Genomic DNA, 25,547 nt, shown 5'->3' with positions numbered 1-25,547 from the left:
TGTGGTTGTTGTTCCCGCTACTGTTTGGTGCCCAGAAAAGACAAGGGCTTATGTCCTATCCTAGACCTTAGGGACCTCTATCTCTTCCTCAACAAGGAGAAATTCAAAATTCTCACCCTGACTCAGGTCCTGTCTGCCTTGGACCCAGGAAACTGGATGGTAGTGTTGGACTTGCAGGACGCTTATTTCCATATTCCCTTCCTGCCTGCCAACAGACGTTACCTACGATTTGTGGTAGGCCATGATCACTTTGAATTTACCGTGCTCCCATTCAGCCTTACCAGCACCCCCGGGTGTTCACAAAAGTGATGGCGGTGGTTACAGCTCATCTGCGCAGGTTAGGGGTTTCTGTCTTCCCCTACCTCGACGACTGAGTGTTGAAGCGGACTCGCACCAGAAAATTGTCTCCCACCTTCAGACTACTGTGAACCTCCTGCATACGTTGGGGTTCACTATAAACGTGCCGAAGTCACACTTTACTTCCTCTCAGATGCTCCCTTTCATCGGAACTGTTCTGGACACAGTGCAATTTCAGGCCTATCCTCCCGAAAAGCGAGTCCAAGATATTCAGGCTATGATTCTGATCTTTCATCCTCTATCTTGGGTTTGGTGAGACTGACTGTGAGGCTGCTGGGCCTCATGGCCTCCTGCATCCTGCTAGAGACACATGGCAGATGACATATGCGGGCTCTGCATTTGGACTTGAAATTCCAGTGGGCGCAGCATCAGGGAAATCTCTCCAACATGGTCCAGATCTCAGAGGGACTGTGAGAGACCTGCAGTTGTGGCTTTCAAATCCGCATTGGGTCAGTGGCAGATCACTCTCCCTTCCCCAACCAGATCTATCCATAGTAATGGACGCATCACTTCTGGGATGGGGCGGCCACATGGGAGAGGCGGAGATCAGAGGCCTCTGGTCTCCGACGGAGTCTGGGCTCCATATCAATCTTCTGGAGCTCCGGCTTGAGTTGAAAGCGTTTCTTCCCTCTCTCAAAGAGAAAGTAGTGCAAGTGTTCACGGACAACCCTTCTGTCATGTGGTACTGCAACACACATGGCAGTGATGGGGTCCTGGACCCTTTTTCAGGAGGCACTGCGCCTCTGGACATGGCTGGCACATTAGGACATATTTCCCTGGTGGTTCAACACCTGCCAGGCACTCTGAACACCAGAGCAGATGAACTCAGCCATCAATGCACAGCCGATCACAGATGGCATCTCCACCCAGGGGTGGTGAAAGGTCTCTTTCAGCAGTGGGGAAAGCCTTGGTTAGATCTGTTTACCTCTGCAGAGAATGCGCAATGTCAGCTGTTTTGCACATTGTAGTTTCTAAGGTGGCACTTGCTCAGAGACTCCTTTCTCTTGAGTGGAACTCCGGCCTTCTATGCGCCTTTCCGCCTATACCACTTCTGCCCAGAGTTCTCAAGAATATCTTGAACGACCGGGCCCACGTCATCTTGGTGGCTCTGGACTGGGCACGGAGAGTAGGGTATCTAGAGCTATTGAGCATGGCCACCGATCCTCCACTCAGACTGAATCTTTGGGAGAATCTTCTGTTTCAGGAGCAAGGGGCTGTTCTCCACCAGAACCTGTCCGAACTCCGCCTTCATGCATGGAGATTGAGCGGCGGCAGTTGATGGCTTTTGACCTTCCTCCCAAAGTCTGTGACGTTATCTTGGCAGCTAGGCGTCCCTCCACGGTATATGCTGGTCGTTGGCATACATTTGTGGCATGGTGCACCAACAAATCTGTTGATTCCCCTTTCTGCTTCTCTTTCTGAAATTATTTTGTTCTTTCGCTCTTTAGCCATGTAGGGCTCTGCTTTGGGCACCCTTAAAGGTTATTTTTCAGCTATTTTAGCCTTTCTTAGGTTGCCTGATCAGCCTTCAGTCTTTAAATCTCCTATTGTTAATTGATTCCTTAAAGGTCTCACCAATTTATTTCCTCCCACTCCCTTTATTATGCCTCAATGGGACCTTAATCTTGTGCTTACTTTCTTAATGTGTATTCCCTTTGAGCCGATACACAATTGTCCCTTACTGCTCCTTACTTTCAAGACTGTGTTTCTTGTTGCCATCACTTCTGCTTGCAGAGTGAGCAAGCTTCAGGCTCTTTCTTCTAAGTCCCCCATACTTGACTTGTCTATGAACCCTGACAAATTGGTGTTGCGCACTGAGGCTTCCTTCCTTCCCAAAGTCATTAAACTCTTTCATGTAGGCCAGTCCATCACCTTGCCTACTTTTTATGCACCTCCACATCAGTCTCATGAGGAGGAGAGACTGCACCGTCTGGATCCAAAAAAAACACTGCCATTCTATCTCAGTCGTACTAAAGATTTCCAGGTGGACGATCCACTCTGTTGTAAATGTGGGTGCGAAGAAAAGGAAGGCGATGCAAAAACGTACCCTCTCTCGATGGGTACTTCTTTGCATCAAGATGTGCTACGCATTGGCAAAAAAGCAACCCCCTGAGGGCTTGCGCGCTCATTCCACCGGAGCAACTGCTGCTTCCACTGCATTAGTGTGCGGAGTTCCTGTCCTGGATACCTGTCTGGCAGCTACGTGGGCATCCTTGCACACGTTTACTAAATATTACTGCCTGAACAGTCAGATCCGTAGGGACGGCTACTTTGGTCGTTTGGTCCTGCAGGACCTTCTAGTATGATCTTGGTTTGCAGCCCACTTCCGACTATGGTATTGCTTGGGTATCTATTCTAAGGTAAGGAATCTGCAACTAGAAGTCTATATCAGATGTGCACCTTACTTACCTTTGGTAACGATATATCTGGTAGAGACATATTCCAGTTGGAGATTCCTTACTGACCCACCCATTCTCCCTGCTTGCGAACAGATGTCTTGGGACATGGTTTTCCCATTCAGGGCCTTAGCTCTTGTGCACCGGTTTGTGTTTTTTGCGGCTCTGTGCTTTGGCGTGGAAAGTCGTGAAAAGAAACTGACGTCACTGCGCTGAGGCGGCGTCTATGTATTTCTCCCGATGTCATCACCGACCGATGCCACCTACTGACACAGAAGGGTATTGCTTGAAGAAAAAAATCTCTGGATCCAGTCTGATACCTGGGAGAAAATTCGAAGGTAAGGAATCTGCAACTAGAAAAGGACTCTACCAGATATATCGATACCGAAGTTAAGTAACTTGTACTTCTGATCTGTCTGCCTTCCTGCGGCTGCCTGACCAACCTTCTCTCTTTAAGTCCCCTACTTTAGCTAGGTTTCTCAAAGGGCTTGTACATATGTTCCCCCCGTCGCCCTTTATCATGCCTCAGTGGAACCTTAAATTGGTACTCACCTACCTCATGTGTGCTCTCTTCGAGCCTCTGCCCAATTGTCCCCTCCCGCTGCTTGCCATCAAGACAGGCTTTCTTGTGGCAATAACATTTGCCATGAGGATGAGTGAGCTGCAGGCTTTGTCAGCCAAGCCTGTCTTCCTGTCAATTTTTCCAGACAAAATGGTGCTTCGCACTAGGGCCATTTTTTTCCCAAAAGTGGTGACTCCATTTCATCTGGGCCAATCATTCACCCTGTCTTCCTCCTATGCTCCTTCACGTCCCTCTAAAGAAGAGGAGCAACTCCACTGCCTGGATCCAAACAGTGCGTTGTTATTCTACCTTAACCGCACAAAAGAGTTCCGAGTGGATGACCAACTCTTTGTGGAATATGTTGGAGGAAAGAGAGGTTGAGCAGTACGGAAGTGAAACCGAAATGAACCATTTCGCGATGGGTTGTCCTCTGTATTAAGATCTGCTTTGCCTTGGCTAAAAAGCAGCATCCTGGGGAGGGGGTGCGGGGTTGCAGGCCCATTCAAGCAGACAAAAAGTGGCAGCCACAGCATTAAGATCCGCAGGAATGGGTATTTCACCTGTTCAGTCCTGCAGGACTTCCTAGTTAATAAATTTGTGCACAGCCCACCACCGGGCACGGTATTGCTTGGGTATCTATTCAAAGGTAAGTAATCTGAGGCTAGATGTCTCTATCAGATGAACAAGTTTCTCCTCTGTAACAAATGATCTGGTAGAGACAAAATACAGCTGCAGATTCATTACCTCCCCACCCATTCCTTCCGCTCTGCGAACATATTTCTACGGTTAGGAATTATCCCCTTCGGGGCTCTAGTTTGGACACACCAGTTTCAGTGCACTCATGGCTTTACACTTGTGTCATGAAAAGTAACTGATGTCTGTGCACCAAAGTTCCGTGCGGAACCAACAAAGCCACCTACCTGTGCACAGGCACTGCTCACGAAAAATCTTCCCGATCCAGTCTAACACCTGGGAAATTAAAAGCTAAGGAATCTACAGCTAGATATTGTCTCTGTCAGGTAATTGGTTCCCCGAAGATAAGTAACATGCGTTCTTGTGGTAGCCAGGCATCCCTCAGCAAAAAGTGTTTACCCCTGCAGTTGGGCCAAGTTTGAGTCTTGGTGCTCCTCACGACAACCTGACCCACTCTCTGCCTCTATGTTGGAGGTGTTGTTGTTTGTGTTGTCTTTAGCCCGGCCATTCCCAGGGGCACTGTTGACGTGATATCTGTGGATGACGTCGCTATGGAGTGCTGCTGAAGAAATGTTTCTAGATCCAGTCTGACGCCTGGGGAAGAATTCTAAGATCAGGAATCTGGGGCTAGTCTGTCTCTTTACCAGATAAGGCGTTATCGAAGGTAAGTAACTTGTTGACCAAAACATCATGCTGCCATAAGTTTTTGCTCCACTTCATCCTTCCTTCACAGAGGAGAGACTCCAACATTTTTCGCAAGCCACTACTGCATAGGCATTCAGGTCCGTCGAGCCTGGCATATTGGCCATTTTTGTCTGTCAGTACTTTTTTGTCTAAGCCAATTCACTCCAAGGAGATATTTATTCTAAGTTGTGAAGTCTGCGGTTAGAAGTCCCTAACAGAAGAACAAGTTACTTACTTTTGGTAGCTCCTTTTCTGGTAGAGACTATCTAACTCCAAATTGCTCACCGACAATCTCATCCTGCCTGCTCTGCGACCTGGGCTGTTCCCTCTACAGGATTTCTTTAGACTCTGCATACTGTTCACAAATCATTGTCTCCTGGTTCCATATTTTTGGCATGGAAATTGTCATGAAAGAAACTATTGTTGGCGCACTGGGGTGGTGCCTGTGTACGCACTGCACTTGTCACTTTCGACTCAGATGTCTTTTTTATTTCTCTTGGCTACCATGATTACTCCATTAATTGTTGCACACATTCTGTTAAATGAAAACATGATCCCTTAAAGTGTATAGTGTGTAACTCGATCAAACAAGAACATAGAATATATATTTTTGATTTTGCCATGAACTTCAGGAATAAATATGAATTATTAGAGTGTACCGTGTTTTAGGTGTTGAAATAATTGGTCATCTTTTTTTTCTTAATGATATCACTCAAATTAGAGCATGGTCTAAACTGTTAAATGTTATAAGTTCATATAAAAGGGCAATTTTTATTTTTATTTTCATGTAAAGGTACAACAAAATCAGAAGATCGTGCTCAACTGTTGAAGTTGTTTAATGAACCCGGTTCACAGTACTTCATCTTCTTACTGAGCACAAGGGCAGGAGGACTGGGCTTAAATCTCCAGGCAGCTGACACAGTTGTTATCTTTGACAGTGATTGGAACCCTCACCAGGTTTGTTTATTTTCTTTTTAAAATGAGGACAGTACAGTGTTTAGTTTGTTAAATAGTTACTTTGTATTGAAATGTCCTAAGGATTTGTTCAGCAGTACATGATGGATGAAATCCATTAATTCTTTTTTTTCTTTACCGGGCATTTAGCCTAACTGTATTATGAATGTGTTTTGCCTGTTCTCTATCTTGAATTGGAATAGTTTATGGTGTATAATAATTGTTAGCTTAGATGGCAAATCTTCTGTAGTCCCACTTGTGATACACTTACCTTGTGTTTTACAAAGACATCTTCAATTCTACATTAGTCTTTTTTATTTTGGAGGCGTAGGTAGGAGACAGTAGTGCTGTGCTTCTCTCCCTTCCTGCCTTTGTCACTATTGCATCTGAAATGAAGGTGTTAAAGTAGTTAGACTCAACATGTTCTGCTAGCCTGTTTGCTCCATCTTGTAGTCATAGTTTTGGCAGCTGTTCTTGCTTTGTCAGATGAGATTCATGGTCTTGTCCGCCATGCTAACTTGCATTATAGAGAGTTGTTCAGTTTTGCGTTTGTTGGCAAAGTTTGTGGTCCTCTTTATTCAGGTGAGGACATCACTGTGGAACTCTAGGTTTACTTGACGCAGTACTAGTGCCTTTGTTTTAGATCAAGTAAATCATAAGCAAATTTCCCTCATCCAATGATATGTGTTCCAGGCATTTTGAGATTGTTTTGCCAATTCCGGAATCAGCCACCTTTCTGGGGATATGTTGGGCATACATTTTAGGCTATTCCCATAGCCAGCCCTCCCTCTGAACTGCTCTGTTTGCACACTGTTTACAGCTGGAATGTCTAGATTGTTTGGACATAAGGCTGATTCAGGATGTAAATAATTCAAAGACAATTGAGCCACAGCATAATCCTTGGGGCCCTTATCTTTCGCCAAACACTTCACCAGCAGTACAGAACATGTAAACAATGTTCTAAGAGGCTAAGTTATAGACCACGCCAACCCCGTTCACACCGGCAAGAGCAGCTTTCCCCTATCTCTTCCTCCCCTCCTGCAGCAACTGCAAAGCTGCTATAAATTGCCTTCACAGGCCTATTCTCAGCCGATAGGTGACATAATATAACATTTTCTCCCCTACGGAAGATCCATCACCTTGGATAGATGAGTGTAGCAGATTTTTAAAGGGGCTATGGCCTGCCTTTCATCCCCCACTCACATAGGAGTAACTCTGAGCCCACAATTCTTCCTTCGTGCTGAAGGAAGTCAGCCTTCTATTGGCTAGATTGCTACTGAGGGGTGTCTGATTCAAGGCGAGAAGTGGAGTGCTATTCTTGCTACTGTCTGGTAATGAAGACTAATGTTTTCTTCAGGCCTGTGTTTCCACATGCTAAGCTGTTTGTGGCTCGTGCTTAAGATGGGAATATATAATACACGATAGCAAGGAGAAACATTCTCCATCCAAAAAATTGAAATCGGGTAAGTCATTCCCTTCGTCTTCTTTCTGCTTAGCTGGAGATTATGGTGCTTTCTGCTTGAACTTCTCTAGTGCCAGCACCTGCTCTGTTGCCTCAACAACCAAAGTCAATACTCATGCTGGCATACCGAGAATTGCTTGTATCTGGTTCCTATCCAGCTTCTTTCCTCCAGACCATATTTGACTGGTTGAGGAGTATTAGTCCCTTCTTGAGTGCACGGTAGACCCCATTGGGGCCATTGGAATACTGCCCATTGCCGAGCCGTTGGCACTGTATGTCCTAGTGGTGCCATGTGGCCCTTATTTGCTAGTCACCAGGTTGGAATGCAAATGTTGATGCGATCTCCAGTCCTTCCTTCTGGTCCTTTTATGGCACCACCACTACCTCCAGCACCCCTTACGATGACTGACTTTGTCACTGCCTACTGTTACACTTGTGGCCCCACCACATGCTTTAGTGGCACCTATAGGTCCTCTTCCCCTTCGCCCTCTCCAGCCTCATGGACATATGGAGAAGGCAAATGGGTTCAGAAGAGAGACTCCACTCCTAGAAGAGGAACATTCCTAACAGGAAAAGGCTGGGGTGCAATGTTCTTTTGTCTGTGTTCTCTTTGGATCAGATACCAACCAGTTATTCAACCATTGCCAAGATGACGCAGATGACACCGACTCTTTTACTGTCTCCGATAGTTCAGATTTGCTAGCCTTTCAGAATGCCAGTGGGCTGGATACTTCACCAGTTATTGTCATCGACCCAACTCCTGGTCCAGCGTTAACAGATGGTTAGCTTTCATAGTTTTCAAGCAGGATCTAGAGCACTTCTACTCCTTTGAAGAGACCCTTGAAGAAACACTGAAGGACCCTTGTTACAAACCAGCATCCTGTCCAACAGTCTGCTGATCAATAGCCTGACAATTCAGAACTGCTCCTTGGGGGTCTCCAGCTTCTTATCCTCACATCCATCTCCTGAGAATCTTGTGGTTCATGCCTCCTCCACAACTAAGAATATCACAGGACATTTCCCCACTCAACCTCCGGGCAGGGAATCTTAAATATTGGAAGCTGCGGGTAAGAAGAGTTTCTCTATACATTGTGCTCAATAAATGCTGCTAGTCCTGTGGGTCGCTACATCCAAACCCTTAGAGACATGGCTGCTTTAATAGTCCTTAATTTCCAAGATCACTTTGCACAATTGGTCCCCAACTGAAAGAATGCCTCTCTCCACATCATTAGAGTAGGCTTAGGCACAGCAAACTGTGTTGCCAGGACCATGAGCTCTTCAGTCACTTTAAGATACATCTGGCTAAGCTCCCTCAGCCTTTATGGATGATCTTCAGAAAACATTGATGCCATGCTGTTAAACAGTCAACAACTGTTTGTTCGGAAGGCAGATGCAGTGCAAGAACACTTTAATAAAGCATAATCAGTAGTTTCACTGGAACTTCAGTTGACAGCTAAGGAGTTTCATCCCATTACAAGAGCCAAAACATTTGGCAGAAGGTTTCAATACAGATGAGGCCAATCTATGCCATTGTGCCACCAACAGCAAAAACGTCTGGTCCATCAGTATAGAGGAAGAAGCAGGAGATGCAGTGGGGCAGATGCAAAGTTCTTCCTCCTCCTCTTCTCCAGGGAATTCTCAGTCCCTCTCAAGGAGCCTGCAGGAATATGGGTATCCTTTTTTCTATATGCCTGGCAGGCCAATTACCCAGACCAATAGGCACTACAAATTATAGGAAAAGGGCTATACCCTACACTTCTGCAGTGAGCTTCCCCCACAACCTGCCCAACCATACCCTCCAATACTCCTTTTCTCCAGGAGACAACCTTCACAACCTATAGCAGGAGGTGGCGGCCCAGTTGCAGTGAAGTTGGTGCCAGAGCAGGAAATTAGGAGGGGGTATTCCTCTCTGTAGTTCATGTTTCCCATGAAGGACGGCGGTCCTCATCTGGCCCCAGAACTAAGGTTGCTTAACTAGTACTTGTGCAAATAGAAGTTGAGGTTGATGTCCCTGGCTTATGTTTTGCTAATGTTTGATATGGAAGATTAGATAGTGTCTCTCAACCTTCAGGATGCGTGGTTTGGCACAGATCCTAAAGTAACACAGTAAGTATCTGGGTTCTACTCATTAACAATTTGCAGTTCTTCCATCCGGTCTCCCTTCAGCACCATCAAGTCTTTACGTAGGCCATAGTGGTGGTTGTGCCCATCTTAGGAAGTTGGGCAACCCAGCGTTTCCATACTTAGACAAATGCAACTCAAGACTTGTTTGCCACATATGGTATTGCACTACCTGCATTTGAGGACTTCTTTGGTGTTCAATTTGGGGTTCTCAATAAATTGACCCATGTTTCTCCGTGAGCCACCAGTGTCACCTATTCATAGGAGCAGCACTGGATAGGGCCTTGCTCTGTGCTATCCCACTTCAGAGTGTCTGATACATTTTAGATACAATTTTGATCTTTTGGCAGGGAAATCAGATTCCGGCACGACAGTCTTGCATCTGCTCGATCTATTGGCTTCTTGGATCTACATGGTCACATATGCCTCCTGGCATGTTGTGGGCCTCCATTGGTGCCTCCACAAGCAGTGGTTCCAACAGAGATTTGACAGATTGCCCTGTGACCTCCTGAGATGCTGTAGTGGATTTGAGCTGTGGCTAATCACGTGAGAATATGTCTTAAAAGATCCTTCTGTCCTATATCTACTGTGACTATGGTGGTGACGGAAGCATCTACCTTTAAGTGGGGGTACACATCTAAACCATCTAGAGATTAGTTGTCTCTGACCACCAGAAGAGCAGCATTTACACTTCAGTCTTCTGGAACTCACAGCATTCTGGCTGGTGCTCAAGGCCTTCCTCTCAATGGTTTAAGGGCAGTCTATCCAGATCTTGACGTACAGCACAGCCACAATGTGGTATGTTAACAAACAGGGAGGAGTGGGTTCTACCCTTCTTTGTCAAGAAGTACTGAAGTTCTGGACTTGTGGATCTGGTGGATTCACTTAGCACCAGAGCCAACAGTCTCAGTTGGTGTCATCTTGTCAACCACAAATAATGTCTTCACCCTGAGGTGCTTCATGATATCTTCAATCTGTGGGGCACGCCTCAGGTGGATCTGTTTGCCACTTATGGCAACATCCATTGCCCAGCTTTCTCTGCCCTCCAGTATCCGTTGCAACGAGCACTGGAGGCTGTGTTTTAATTAGAGTGGTGGTTTCTCCTACACCATGCATCTTCCTTTATACCCTAGATTTCTTGAGCTCTGAGAAGATTAGTCCGGACTGGGCTCAAGTAATTCTCATTACCCCAGCCTGGCAGAGAAAGGTAAGACCAACTGCACCTCTCCCTGTGTTCTCACTTTCGTTTTCCACTCAGAGTAGAGCTTATCTTAATCTCCTCCTGCCTTTTAGTTCCCGAGCTTTACATCTTTATGCATGGAAATTGAGAAGAGTATTCTGAGTTCCTTCCAGCTTCCAGCGGAGGAGGTCAACACAATCCTGTCAATCCGTTGCCCATTGAGTAAGTCATTATATTCTGATGGATACTTCTGCAGATTACTCACTGTTAGAATTTCCCCAGGTGCCAGACTGCACCCTGAAGATTTTTTCACATAGCCCCTGCATGTGGGTAGGTGGTGTTGTGCAAACCCAGGTCGACTCTGCGCCGCCCCGGAAGTGACTGGAGCCCTATGCATTACCCAGGTGCACTGATGGCTCTTCCTTTATTTTCCTGCTGTCGTACACAGTCATGGAGCTACCCCCTACTTTTTCTTGTTGACAAGCTTTTTTCTTTGCAAAAAACCTTTCCAGTGTGCAAGTGAAATGTCACCTTCTAAAGCCACAGACTTTAAACCTTGAACGGAGTGTCGCAAAAATAAATGTCTGTGGCATATCCCTACAAACTGTGCCTTTGGTGGTTATGGTAATACTACGATTCCAGGTCATGTGAGGAGTGTTCTCTGATGAATCTAAAGGTATTCTGGGACCTTTGAGCCAGGATGTACGTTGCTGAAGAACACAGAAAATAGTTTAAAGGCTGCTCGGGCTTAAGTTCCCAGACTGGATCCATTCCCGCTCTCTGAGCTGGTCCCAAGATAGATCTTAATTGCCATCCAAATCATTGGGCAAGTCCAAATTGGAAAAAAAACACGAGTCCAAGCGGACCTTGGCCCATCCCAGTTACTCTCCTTCAGAAACATTGTGAGGGCATCAAGGTGCCCAGGAGTTTCACTCCTAATCCCCTACTTTAGATCAGGTTCCGCCACTGGTTCTATTTTACCCTGATCTTCTAGTTCTGTCAGCGACGCTAGAACAAATTGAGCTATTTATGAAGGCCATGCTTTGCATTTTAGGCACCTTACCAGTTCCTTTTGGTGCACCTTTGCAAATCCTCTTTTGTTAAGATTTGCACTTGCCAAGGCATCTTGGTGGTCCTTCTGACTACCGACCCATCTGCGACCCAGCGACTGGCGTGGGGCATCTTCTGCATGACTCCAGGGACCTCCCTGCAGATCCTGGGCTCCACAGCTGATCTTCATCTTCCACTGTCTACTCGGATCATCACCCACAGAAGGATGGACAGTGGCTCCTGCCCCACCTGGACACTCCTGCATGGACTGGACTCTGTCCCCTTCTTTTGCAGGTCCTCTTTATCTGGAATCCACTGATAGCTTCCACTGGGCTGGTCCTGTTCTTGCAAACGTCCTTTTTAAAGTCTCCTTGTCCGTCTTTGGGAAGAACAGGTAACTTACCTCTGCACTCCCTGGCAACAGGGGGTAATCTAGGTACTCACCTTCGGTGGTCCCAAGTTCTCCCAGCTCCCTCCTAAATGTTCCACGTCCTTGGGTGGGCGACCTCACTTAGCATTCCACTATTTTAGTATATGGTTTGGCCCTCCTCCATAGGGCCCTAGTTATCCTCTGCTATTTCGTGCCAACGCTTGGTGTTTTTCTATGCTAATTCCTAATACTTACTGTGTATATATAGTGTGTTCTTACCTCTAGTTCGGGGGGACAGTCTATAAGTAGTCTAGTTCAGTGTTACTGTAATAAAGTACCTTTATTTATGCAACACTGTGTGGTTTCTTTCATGTGAGATAAGTTACTGTGGTATTGCAAGTGCTTTACACTTCTCCTTGATAAGTCTTGGCTGCTCACCACAGCTACCACTAGAGAGCCCTGGCTTCCTAGAAACTGTCTCACTAATTAATAGTGGTTGTCTGGACCTGGTATAATCTGCAAACACCATAGGTGTCCACCACACACCAGGCCAGCTTCCTACAAGCGTCACTCATGGATATGCCTTCTGATGGTTTTCATCGGTTTGGTGAGAAGGTGGACTCCACCCTCAGGCACTCTAAAGAAAGCAGTCAAAGCCACCTAACAACAAATACACCAGTCCTTTTGGGGTCAGGGTAGGGGTTCTAGCAGGAAACTTTCAGGACAATATGGGCAATAAATATCTCAGTCCCCAGCATCTCCAGCAGCTGCCTCCAATCTGGTTTAGTTTTCCCTAAGTTGCTCATGACAAGCCTGTGGGAGACAAGATTAATAAGTTTCTCTACAGGTGGCTAGCATTAATATCCAAGAAGTTGGTCCTGCAGGTAGTTCGCTGAGCTCTGCCCTGCCATTCCTTTCCGTTCCACCAACTTATCCACCTGTATCATAGTGACTTCCATCAGACCATCAATGTGTCATAGTTACACCTAACCCCTTTGCGGAGGTTTCCTTTCATTAGTGCCATCCTGCATACAGTGCAATATCAAGCCTTTCCTCCTTAACAATAAGTCCAAGACATTCAGGCTATGATCCGTATGTTTCAGCTGTGCTCCCGGGTCTCCGTGTGGAAGTCTGAGGCATCAGGACTGTTGACCTTCTGCATCCTGCTAGTTGATCATGCCAGATAGCACAGGAGCTCTCTGCTGTGGGATCTGTAGACTGTGGGCAAAGTACAGTGGAAATCATTTGGATTCTATCCATGTTTCAGGGCAGACTGCAAAAGTTCTGCGGTGGTGGCAGCTGGATTGTACTTTGACCAGCAGCAGAACCCTCTCCTTACTTCACCCAGAGCGAACAGTGGTGACATAGTTGTTGTTACTGGTCTGTGGAGGTCATCTGGGAAAGGTTGGCATCAGAGGACTCTGGTGTCTTGCCAAGGCTCTCCTTCACATCAAGTTACTGGAGGTGCATGATATTCTCTTGGCATAGAAAGCCTTCTTGCAGTTCCTCAGGGGGAGGCTGGTTTACGTCCTCGTGGATAACATCATCGTAAATTGGCATTGTGACAAGTACTATTGTAGGAGAGTGCCCCTTTTTGGCATGGTTAACCCCCACCTTTTGCCTGATATTGATGCCAACTTTGACTGAGTGTGCGCTAGGATCCTGCTAACCAGACCCCAGCACCAGTGTTCTTTCCCAAAATCTGCACCTTTGTTTACACAATTGGCACACCCCTGGCACCCAGATAAGTCCCTTGTGAAAGGTACCCATGGTACCAGTGGCCAGGGAAGGTCCGCAAGGGCTGCAGCATGTATTATGCCACCCTGGGGGAACCCTCACCAAGCATATCCACACTGCTTTTGCAGCTTGTTTGTGCTGGTGGGGAGAAAAAGGAAAACTCGACATGACACCCTTCTCAGGGTGCCATGCTCACAAACCACTGCCTGTTGCGTAGGTAAGTCACCCGTCTTGCAGGCCTTACAGTCCTAAGGCAGGAGGCACTATACCACAGATGACGGCATAGCTGCATGAGCAATATGCCCCTTCAGTGTCAAAGTCCATTCTTAGACATTGTAAGTTAAGTGTAGCCATATTGAGTATATGGTCTGAGAGTCTGTCATTACGAACTCCACAGCTCCATAATGGCTTCACTGAATACTAGGAAGTTTGGTATCAAACTTTTAAGCACATAAATCCACATTGATGCCATTGTAGGATTTGTTTGAAAAATGCACTCAGGGTGAATCTTCGAGATGCCCCTTGTATGTTAGCCAAACTGCTAGTGCAGGAATGACCAGTCTGTGCCAACTTGCTCCTTCCAGACAAGTTTCTGAACACATGGGGTGAGAGTCTTTGTGCTCTCGGTGGCCAGAAACAAAGCCTGTCCCGGGTGGAGGTGCTTCACACCTCCTCCCTGCAGGAACTGTATTAGTTGGCAGTGAACCTCAAAGGCTCAGGCCTCTTGTTAGGGTGCCCCAGGGCACCCCAACTAGTGGAGATGCCTACCCCCAGACAAAGCCCCACTTTTGGCGGCAAGTTCAGCGGGAAAGTTGGGGAAAACAAGGAGGGGTGACCACTACAGTTAGGACCAAACACAGAGGACCTAGAACTCCAGTGGACAGCAGCCCTGTCCAAGAAGAAACAACACCCAAGACTCAAGAGCCTCCCTGGATCCCCCAGTCCTGACCACTCTGCTCAACTGACTAGAGAGGATCCCCAGGCGATTCCGAGCAAGTGCTCACCCTGGGTTGACCTCTCCTGTCCTCCACGACGACACCTGCAGTGTGAATCCAGAGGACCCCCCTGACAGCGACAGCACAGGAGAAAGATTCCCTGACACTTAAAGGTACACTGCACCCGCAGCCCCCTGGCCTTGGGGAACCCGACCCCTGGTGCAGCAATGTTCAGCAGGCAGCCCTCCCACTTGTCCAGCCTGTGGTTTTCCAGAACCAACCCCCTGGACGTCTGCAGCATCTAAGTGACCTCTGGGATCCCCTCTTAGGAAAGTATTGGGAGCTCAACACTGTGCTGGCACCTGCACCTGGTGCCCCTGCACCGCTGAGGGTGTGTGTTTGGTGCGGACATGTGGCCCCCCGATGTTCCTCTAAATCCCTCAGGTCTGCCCTCCGAAGCGGGTACTTACCTGCAGGTAGGCCTGAATCAGAGTGTCCCCAGTCTCCACTGGAGCCCATGTTAAATTTGCCTCATATTTGACTTCTTTACCCGGCCGGCCCGTGTTGCTGGTGGTGATGTTTGGGGTTAACTTGAACCCCATCCTGTGGACTTCCTAACCCCTGGAGACTGGAACTGTGAGTCTGGTACTTAACTCTGTAACTGTACTTTCTTTTCTCCCCCGGAACTATTCCTGAAAAATGCAATATTCACTGTTTTCTTAAAAACCGTTGAACTTGCTAAAGTGAAACAAAGTTACATTGATATCGATGTTGAATACTTGCCTGCAACATTATTTACTTTCAAACTGACTCTTGTGGTTCTAAAAATAAATTGACAAAAGATATTTTTGCTATATAAAAACCATTGGTCTGGAGTTAGTCATTAGAGTGTGTACCTTATTTATTGACTGTGTTTGTCGAACAAATGCTTTTGCCACCACAAAAAAGCACATTTCCTCATTACAGTTCCCAAGAAAGCAGTCTATCAGAAACACATTCTGCTTAGAGTACAGCTCAGGACTCCGTTTACTTTCTCATCGCATCTCTCCTGCCCTATATTCAGAGGAAGATCAAGAATGACTGGGCCGAGGTCATCCTAGTGGCTCTGGATTTGGCTAGGACAGTGTGTTTTTGAAAATTCTTAGGGATACCTCTAACTGAGGATTTCTCACCTTATGAATACCCCTAGATGTCAGACTGGATCCAGAGATTTGTCTCAGCATTGCTCCCATTTGCCAGTAGGTTGAATCATGCAGCTCTGTGTCAAGTTCGTCCTGCACCAGAAGTGATCCCGGAGCCACAAATATGTGCCACACATGCATACTGAGATCAGTTCCTTTCTTGCTATGCTTTTGGGTGCAGAGTCTGGGCTCACTCCCGCAGCTATTTACAGAACTCTGCCACTAACCAGTATTCACCCTGAAGTAGTACAGGATGTCCTTTGATCAGTGTGGTATGTCATGGTTACAGTAAAAAATGTGCAGTGTCCAATTGATTGTGCACTGAAGTTTAATGCACTCTCTAGAAAACTCAATTCAGTCTGTGGAAGGGCACAGGAGTCCTGTGTGTTTCTACTCATTCCTCTCCTGCCTCCAGTTCTGAAGAATATCAGGACCGACCAGCCCAAGTTATCTTATTCACCCTGGACTAGGCCAGGAGAATAAAGTGCCTGGAATTCTTGAGCATGAGCACTTGTACTTCCATCAGACTCACCACTTCAGGATGACCTGTCTCAGCAACAGGAGACCATAGTCTCTGCAATCTACTCCTTCAAACATGGAGATAAGCTACAGCAATTAATCTGATAGAGACATCTAGCCACAGATTCCTTACTTCAGAATCCTCCCCAGGGGTGAGACTGGATCTGGAATTTGTTTCCTCAGCATGTCTACGCGTCGAAAGAGAACATCCCATGACTCCTTGCTGACGTAGCCCACTAAATATGATGTTGACGGAGTCCATAAAACATACTCTCCGATGCCACTTTCTTCTTTTCCACGCTTGCAATGCAGATCCCCTAACAGTTTATCAGACCATTTTCAATCTAATTCAACGTTTTCATCAACGGAACAGTGTGCTTTTTTATGTCTATCTTCAGGTTTCAAACCCCGTCAGTCCTGTGGATGACAAATGTCGGCCACAGACCCCCACTCTAATTGTATGTGATGCCTGGATGAGCATCATAACTCCATAGAGTTCGACTCCTGTTGTCAACTTCGGCCGAAGGCACTACGGGAGCATCATATGAAGCTTCTGGCGGCAGAGCTGTTGGAGCCTTTCCGGGCTTCCCATTGACCACAATCTCCTTCTCGTTCTAAGGTCTGTTGGCAGGTCTGTTCCAGGAGTGGTTCTTGTGGACATCATTCTCCATTGCCTTTACACAGTAAGTCATGAGGCAGTTGAAGCTGCAGCGTTTCCTGAGTTCACCACATATGGACTCCCACCACTCCTCGATTGAGGAGTTGAGGCCTGAATCTACCCTGTGTTTCCCTCCTTTTCCTGGGGCCGGAGCGACTCTGACCTAGATGCATGAATATTATGATTCTCTTCTCGCTACCTTTAGAAAATCACCTTTCCTGGAGTGCCTTTAGGCCCTTACGGAGGTGCAAAGGGCCTTGACTGTGTCCACGCTGACGGATTCAACCTCTGCTTCCCTTTGTCGAAGCCATTATGGCACCGGTGCACAGCCCTTCAGAGTTTCCACCTTCGGCGCCTGTATTCGATCAGCCGACTCAACCGACGGTTCTGTTCAACTTCATAACCCTTTCCTCATTCAACTTTGAGACATCGTCTTCTCTCCGTCAGTTGACATCAGGTAACGTGCCAGTCATGCTGGTTGTCTCTGTCACCCTCTCTCCTCTTTCTGATGAGTCCCCTCATATTTGTCCTTCTGAGGGACATGGTTTAGGAGATCCTGGGGAAGAGTTAGAATGGCTACACCCATTTCTCATGCTGCTCAGCCTCCTATGGAGGACAGCCGGCTGACTGACCTAGATGTGGCTAGGACTCCTTCTTCCCCCCCAGCCCCCCCCCCCCCCCCCCCGAGGTCCTCTCTGGCTGACATGCTGAGGCAGGTTGCTGTGGTTTTTGATATGACACTTCCCTCGGTGGAATTGACTACTGATCCTCTGATTATTGTCCTCCATCAAGGCCAAACAGATGTTGAGCCTGTGCTTCCTTATAGTGAAGCTGTATATGACATTTTGTTAGGGGCTTGAGCTAAGTGTGATACAGGGGGCCCTGTTGATCGGGCTATATCTTAGGCACCGACCTGCCCCTGGTGATCCGACCTGTCTCCTCAGGCATCCTACTCCTTGTAGTTTAGTGGTACAGGCTGCTTTGGCCTACCATGATATTGGCTCTCTTCCACATGTCCCGTCTTACAGAGATTCCAGGAGTCTTCACACTTCTGGCAGGCATATTTTATCCTTCTCCAGTTCTTCTCTGCGCTCTCTTAATATGTCTTGCATTCTTGGACATTTTCCCCTTCATTTTAGGACTTGGCATGCATCTTGCCATCATTTCTGGATGACACCCTGGGCAGTCTTCCCCCTTTGATCCGATTTGGCCAGCAGGTAGCTAAAATGATAATTTGCTGTGGTATGGATTCCACTGACTTTGAGTCGTGCTGTGCCTCTTCAGTGGCACTCTGTCACTGTGCCTGGTTACACATCTCTGAATTTTCATAGGCTATTCAAGCCACTTTGATTGACATGTTTTTTTATTGCGCCCATTTATTCGGTACACAGGCTGAATCTGCTTTGAGGCAATTTCGTGACAGTCTGGGTGGAATAGCCGATTAGCTCTATTCCTTTCTACTGTCTGCCTAGCCAGTTCCTCCTGTCCTGGCTTGTAGTGGGGATATTAGTCTTTGCTTTTTCTCACAGATGATCATACTTTGGCTGTGCTCGTGAGGTTTTTCCTTTCCTATGTCAGTTCTACCTAATGGTGGCACCCGGTATGGTGTTATTCTTTTGTATAATGTCAATAACAGGTTATTGGTTTTTTTTTTGCCCTCCCTGGCCTTGGAACCCTATGTGGGTTTTAATGCCTTCCGCTTCAAGGCTACTTTCATAATGGGTGTTTTGCTACCATTGTGCGGATGCACCGTTGCTTTGTTCCGTGTTCTACGTTAGGTGGCTTTCAATATTATTATTTACTACTTGGTGCAGAAGTGGTGGCTTTCCACTTCAGGTCTGTTGATAACAGCTCTTTATTTATTTTTTGATTCTTATTGATACCTTATATACAAGGCACACAGTATTCTTTACTCTGAAGAAGTGCTTGAGCTTAAGAGTTGATACCTTAATTGTATTTACCTTACTCTAGGTGGCGTATAGTTTGTATTCCTCCTGAGCATATATATATATATATATATATATATATATATATATATATATATATGTATATATACACACATACATACACTGAGCCGGTATACACCCCTGTCCAAATCAAATAGAGCCCACAATCCTAGTCAGGGTAAGTCACAACACAATCCAACTTATCCTGTGCCCACCTTCTGGTAGTTTGGCACTGAGCAGTCAGGCTTAACTTAGAAGGCAATAAATCATACAGTAACACAGTTAAAACACCACAAAAATACACCACACAGGTTTAGAAAAATAGATAACATTTATCTAAATACAATAAGGTCAAGTCAACAAAGATCCAATAAGCACTGAAATATAACTTTTAAAAGGTTTAGAGAGTCTCAACCCTTAGAAATCAATAGGTGTTTCTTTGTAACACACAGTACCCGGGATGAGTAAAAAATGAGGAGGCAGGACAGCAGTCCTTCTCAGCAAAGCAGTCCAGATGAATCCTTTGGTCAGCCAGGCAGTTCTTCTGACAGAGTGCAGATGTAGGTCCAGAAGAGTCTGATTTGGCGGGGTCAGGGACCCAGTTTATATACCCCAAAATGCCTTTGAAATGGGGGAAACTTCAAAGAGTAGTTTTGAAGTGCACAAGTTCCCCCTTCAGCCCAGTCCTGTCTGCCAGAATCCCAGGGGGTAGGGGGATGTTATCAGTCCTTTGTGTGAGGGCAGGCCACTGGCCTTTGAAATGTAAAGTGTGAGCCCCTCCTCCGTTACTGCCCAGGAAGATACATTCAATATGCAGATGAATGCAGATGTGACTGAATGTCCTGTGTTTGTGGTTGTCTGGGTGGAATGCCCAATGGGAGCTGTCAACCAGCACAGACCAGACATGGATTGGAGACAGGCTGTAAGGCACAGATGGCAGTAAGTGCAGAAAAATGCCTACTGTCTAAAAAGTGCCATTTCTAAAATAGTAATATTAAATCCTACTTCAACAGTAAGCAAGATTTTCTATTACCAGTCTGGCAATACCAAACAAGACATGGCTACTCTTTCCAGATCAGAATCTACCACTTAAGAGTATACGAGGGCAGTTCTAATGCTAGTCTATGAGAGGAGCAGGCTTCACAGCAATGGAAAACAAATTTTAGGGGTTGTGCACTACCAGGACATGTAAAACTCATAGTACACGTCCTGCCTTTTACCTACATAGCACCCTGCCCTATGCATTACCAAGGGTCTACCTTAGAGGTGACCTATATGTAGAAAAAGGGATGTTTAAGGCTTGGCAAGTACTTTTAAATGCCAAGTCGAATTGGCAGTGAAACTGCACACACAGGCCTTCCAATAACAGGCCTGAGACTTGGTTAAGGGGCTACTTATGTGGGTGGCACAATCAGTGCTGCAGGCCCACTAGTAGCATTTAATTTACAGGCCCTGGGCATAGGTAGTGCACTTTAATAGGGACTTACAGGTAAATGAAATATGCCAGTTGGGTAGGAACCAATGTTACCATGTTTCGGGGAGAAAGCATATGCACTAACACTGAACAGCAGTGGTAAAGTGTGCAGAGCCCTAAACACAGCAAAACCAGTGTCAGAAAAGTGGAGGGAGGCAGGCAAAAAGTTGGGGATGACCACCCTAAGGCTGTCAGGTTTAACAATAGCTTCATGAGATTTAATATCCATTATAGGGAACTTTTGATATGGGAACCTCCATGGGAGTTTCAGTATATTATTGACCTTCTGATAAGAGTTTTCTTTTTTTGTTTGTTTAATACACCTCTTATTAATCATGGTTATTATGTAGAAGGGTCTCTTATATTTCTGTGTGGTATTTGTGTGACCTTATGATTAATTTATTGGTGTTCATCCACAGAATGATGTTCCATTGATGGGATTTTACAGCACTGATAGTGTCTGTCTCATAATTCATTCTTGTATTTTCAAACAAGTCAGCTTTTGGCCTACATTATTAGTTTTTGTGGGTTCTACTTTTACTCCTGATACTTACATTAGTTTTAATTGATAGATGACATTACTTATGATTAATAGTAAAAGTGTTCAACTTTTGCTAGATTTAGTATATTATAAACCAGAAAGTTATCATCTTGGGAGCTTTTGGACATTATGGTGGTCATTATGACATTGGCGGTGAGTGATAAAGTGGCATAAATACCGCCAACAGGCTGGCGGTAATTACTGCCAAATTATGACCATGACAGTGAGAACTCCCATAGACAGCCAATGTACCACACCATCCGCCAGGTCGTGGACACCACTCACCACAGCGGTAGCCATCAACAGCCAGGTGGAAGACAAGGTACCACCCACCATTTCATGACCTTGTAATCCGCTACAATTTCTGGGCTGGAACCAATGCCATCAAAAGCCTGACAGAAACACTGCACAAAAGAGCAAAGACTCACCATCAGAGACACAGGGAAGAACAACCCCACCATGGAACCGGAACTGCAAGTCTTCATGATGCTTTTGTACGCCATACTTCACCTGGAACACCAACACAGACGAAGACAACGACGGTGAGTACAGCCGCTTGGAACACAAGGGAAGGAGGGAGGAAAAGGAGAGTGACACACACACACACACACACCCACACCCACACCCACACCCACCACCACCACCGGCATAATAAAACAAGGACTATATCTCAGAAATACTGAAAATGTATTAGCAAGGGAAAAGCCACCACATGAACCAGATATGTACAATTGTGCACAAAGTGCCAATGCCCAGTACTAAGAGCTCACAGGGCACAGACCAAGGCCCAACTCATTTCCTGACGGAATCCTCACAGAACTGTGTAGGGGCCTCATGACTGAAGTGGGCAGGCACCTCAGGGGGAAGGGAGGTGGTGGGCACCTCAGCCAAAGTCGGGAACTCGCCCACTGGTTCTGGAGGGGGTTCCATGCCCATTTTCCTTTGCTTGGGAGTTCAAGGTCACAGTCTCTCAGGAGGGGAATTGCCCAATGGTTCTGGAGGGGGCTCCATGCCCATTTTCCTTTGCTGGGGAGTGCAAAGTCAGTCTCTCAGGTGGGGAACTCACCCACTGCTTCTGGAGGGGGCTACATGCCCATTTTCCTTAGCTGTGGAGTGCAAGGTCACAGTCTCTCTGGTGGAGAACTCACCCACTGCTTCTGGAGGGGACTCTGGAGGGGAGGCATGTGTGTGAGTCCTCGGCGGGCTGCTTGCTCAGCTGTTTATTTGCTAAAATTGAATTTGTTTTTTTCTTGAACCTTGTTTTAAAAGATTGTTTTAACCTTGTTTTAAAAGACTGTTTTGTTTTTTAAAATAGAGCTATAGTATTTTTTGGTGTTACCATCCCGTAGCGCACTTTTACTAGGACCTGCCTTCTTGGACCCCATTACAGGCTACAGACTTTTTGCCTGCTTGCCGCGCCGGCTACGGAGTGTGGTTGAGGCCGGTTTGGGGTTGGTAGAGCCCGTCGGCCCTCCATTAACGTGCCGTGCATCTTGCAGGGGAGTCAGGTAGCGAGCTAGTCGCTGCCTGTCACGTGGGGGGCGTGTATGGGGAGGATTCCCATAAATGGGGATGAGGCGGCCGCGCCTAAGGCAAGCCCATCTGCGCCCGTCCATGCGCGGTCGGGGACAGGGGCCGGGGATTCTGCCTCAGATAGGGATATCTCAAGGCGCATCATCTATTCTGAGCAAACTCTTTACTCGTTGGCCCCTCCATCTCCGTGCAAACACTGTACTCTGCCATATTTGGGGAAAATTTTCAATAGGGTATGCCTACACTGTGGCTGGGTTCCTCGGTCTTTCCAGTGTGCCTTGACACTGATTAATACTGGGGTCCTCTCAAAACGGTCACAGGATACTAAAACTGTGGTCCGTGCCTTGATTAACCCTCGATTGCTTCCCAAACACAAGACAGAAATTGCAGACATGATTAATTTACACCAAGTAGACTGTCTTTTTATCACCGAATCCTGGGCCAGGGCAGATTCTACCCCAGACTTTATTGAAGCCTCCCCGGTACGCTACTCCTTCTGTAGACTGGAAAGGCCAGTGGGTAGAGGTGGTGGAATAGCGATTATTTGCAGGTCGAACTTAACCTGTCAGTGGGCACCGGCTAACCCTTTGCACAAGTCGTATGAGGGCCTTTTCTTCAAAATTCGACAATACAATTGCATTCTGATTGAGGGCTTATTGATCTATAGGCCCTCCCTTATCGAGCCTCTAGTTGCGACAGCTAGCTGCATAATTCTGGGGGATTTTAATCTACATTTTGATGATAGCCAACTCATTCACGTTAAAGAGTTGGTGAATTTGATGGCAACGTTTGATTAGATACTCTTAGTTACCTCAGCCACCCACTCTGCCAGGCATATTTTAGATGGCATTTTTGCCCGCCTGGAAGATCAGGTGGCTCTATCTAAGATTCCTCTGGCCTGGACTGACCACCACCTCTTAATGTTTAAGAGTGTGAAGTGGTCTCCCAATTCGAAAAAGAGCCCAGGCTGTAAAGCCACACCGCACTGGAACAAGGTCACTGAGGCCCTGTTGGGCCCGGCAGTAAAGATAGGATGGGAGGCGGCGGCCGACGTTCACACGTCTGCCCTGGAGGTCTTCAATTCAGGCTTTGCCTGTGCCTTGAATCAGTTGGCCCCTGTGGTATTGAATTCAGTGGGGAGACCAAAGAAATCTAGTTGGCCGTGGTTTATCAATGATCTGAAGTCGCTTCAGAGGAGGTATCGCCAACAAGAAAGGCGCTGGAAGCTTTACCCAAATGATATAGAGAAGGAGAAGCTAAGAGCGGCTCTAAAAAAGTATAAAGCTGCCTGTTTTGAGACAAAATCAACCTATCTGTCCACAAGAATTACTAATGCCTCTAATTCCCCAAGAGAATTATTCAAGGTGGTTCGATCCCTTACCACGTCTCCTCCGCCCACGGTCTCATCCAATTCTCAGGCAACCTGCAATCAAATTGCTAGGTTCTTTGAAACCACAATCCTCCAAATCCATTTAGACTTTCCTCAACCGGATTTGACGACAGCGCTTTTATCCGTTTCAAGTTCAGATACCCCTTTGCTCACATGTTTCCCTCCTTTGGTACCAGACAGGATTATAGAATTACTAATGGGGATTAAGTCTGGCTCACCTCTGGACCCCTGTCCACCTTGTATTCTGCATATGATCCCGGAACTTGTGGTTCCTAAAATGGCAACCATTTTTCAGGAAGTACTATTGTCAGGAGCCTATCCCCCCGCTTGGAGGGAAGCTATTGTTATCCCTCTAAAAAAGAAGCCGGACCGAGTTGCCTTTGAGTTAAGTAATTTGAGGCCTATTTCCTTGCTACCTACACTGGCTAAGATCTTTGAAAAGCATACTAACTGTGAACTTTCCACCTTCCTTAATCAGGCTGGCTGCTTTGATCAGTCGCAACATGGGTTTCGGTCGGCCCATAGTACAGAATCTGCACTCCTCACGACATCCGACTCCATGCGGAGGCTACTGGATGAGGGCCAGGGTGCAATTCTTGTCTTATTGGATCTATCCGTGGCATTCAACACCATTTCCCCGGAAATTATGGTCTCGCGTCTTCAGCAAGTGGGAGTAAGAGACTCCGCCCTCAAGCTTTTGGAGTCGTTCCTAGGCAATAGACCTATTACGGTGAGCTGGGCTGACTTTAAGGCACCATCCTTTTTCCTGCCTTGTGGGGTCCCACAGGGGTCAACGCTCAGCCTGACGCTGTTCAATCTTTACGTTGCTCCTCTAGCCAAACTGATTCGGTCATATGGTTTTAGTCCTACCTCCTATGGTGATGACACGCAACTTATCATCCCGGTGTCTAGGAACAACTGGGAGGAAGTGGCCGATCGATTTAGTAATTGTATGCGCGACATTAACATCTGGATGGGCAGGAACTGGCTCAAGTTGAATACCAACAAGACATAGATTGTCCTGTATGGGTGTAGCAAGGAGATGTGGAACCAGCGTTGGTGGCCTGATGAATGCGGGAAGTTACCAGTCCCCACTGTGACTACCAAAAATTTGGGAGTGCTCTTTGATGACACTTTGAGCTTTAAGCCACAAGTTAATGCAATAGTCAAATTTTGCTATTGGACATTAAAAATCCTGAGGAAAATTTTACCTTTCCTGAAACAGGAGGAAAGAATCACTGTGATTTTAGCCTTGATTATGTCCAGACTGGACTATTGCAACTCATTGCTGCAAGATATTGATATGTTATCCTTGGGGAAACTTCAGCTAATCCAGAACAACACGCTGCTAGGCTGATTTTGAACCTTCCACCTTTGGCCTCGGCCACTCTTAGTCTTAAACGGCTACAGTGGCTCCCGGTGGGCAAGAGGATTATTTTTAAAACCCTCTGCCTAACTTATAAAGCGCTACATGGGGGCGGAGCAGAATATTTGGCTGAGAGACTGAGCTGGTACTGTCCTGGCCGGATTCTCAGATCCAGTACTTCCTACCGGATTCAGGTTTGCCGTATTCGCAGAGTCAGATGGGGAGATAGAGCCTTTACGGTAGCTGCAGCCAGGTATTGGAACTCTCTACCTTTGGATGCTAGAAAAGAACAGAATTTTTTTACATTTAGGAAGCGGGTGAAGACGTGGTTGTTTCCACAGTAATCCTGGTATGCCGTCTGAGGGGGTTCTTCCCTTCATGCCTCTTTTAGCGATTCGATGCCAAGGCCTGAACACGCTCTATAAATACCCATATACA

At 46.6% G+C, this 25,547-nt stretch overlaps 1 protein-coding gene across 5 annotated transcripts in view; it reads left to right on the top strand.

Moving 5' to 3' along the window:
- SMARCA2 (SWI/SNF related BAF chromatin remodeling complex subunit ATPase 2) overlaps window positions 1–25,547 on the top strand; it is a 1,363,970-nt gene that overhangs the window by 742,985 nt on the left and 595,438 nt on the right. For all 5 annotated transcript variants that reach the window (XM_069228509.1, XM_069228519.1, XM_069228497.1 and 2 more), the window contains one exon: window positions 5,486–5,649. In XM_069228509.1, coding sequence (XP_069084610.1) covers window positions 5,486–5,649 — 164 coding nt within the window. The remainder of the gene's footprint in view (window positions 1–5,485; window positions 5,650–25,547) is intronic.

This window comes from Pleurodeles waltl, chromosome 1_1, assembly GCF_031143425.1.
Source record: "Pleurodeles waltl isolate 20211129_DDA chromosome 1_1, aPleWal1.hap1.20221129, whole genome shotgun sequence".
Taxonomy (NCBI): Eukaryota; Metazoa; Chordata; class Amphibia; order Caudata; family Salamandridae; genus Pleurodeles; species Pleurodeles waltl.
This window is presented reverse-complemented; position numbering and strand designations above follow the sequence as displayed.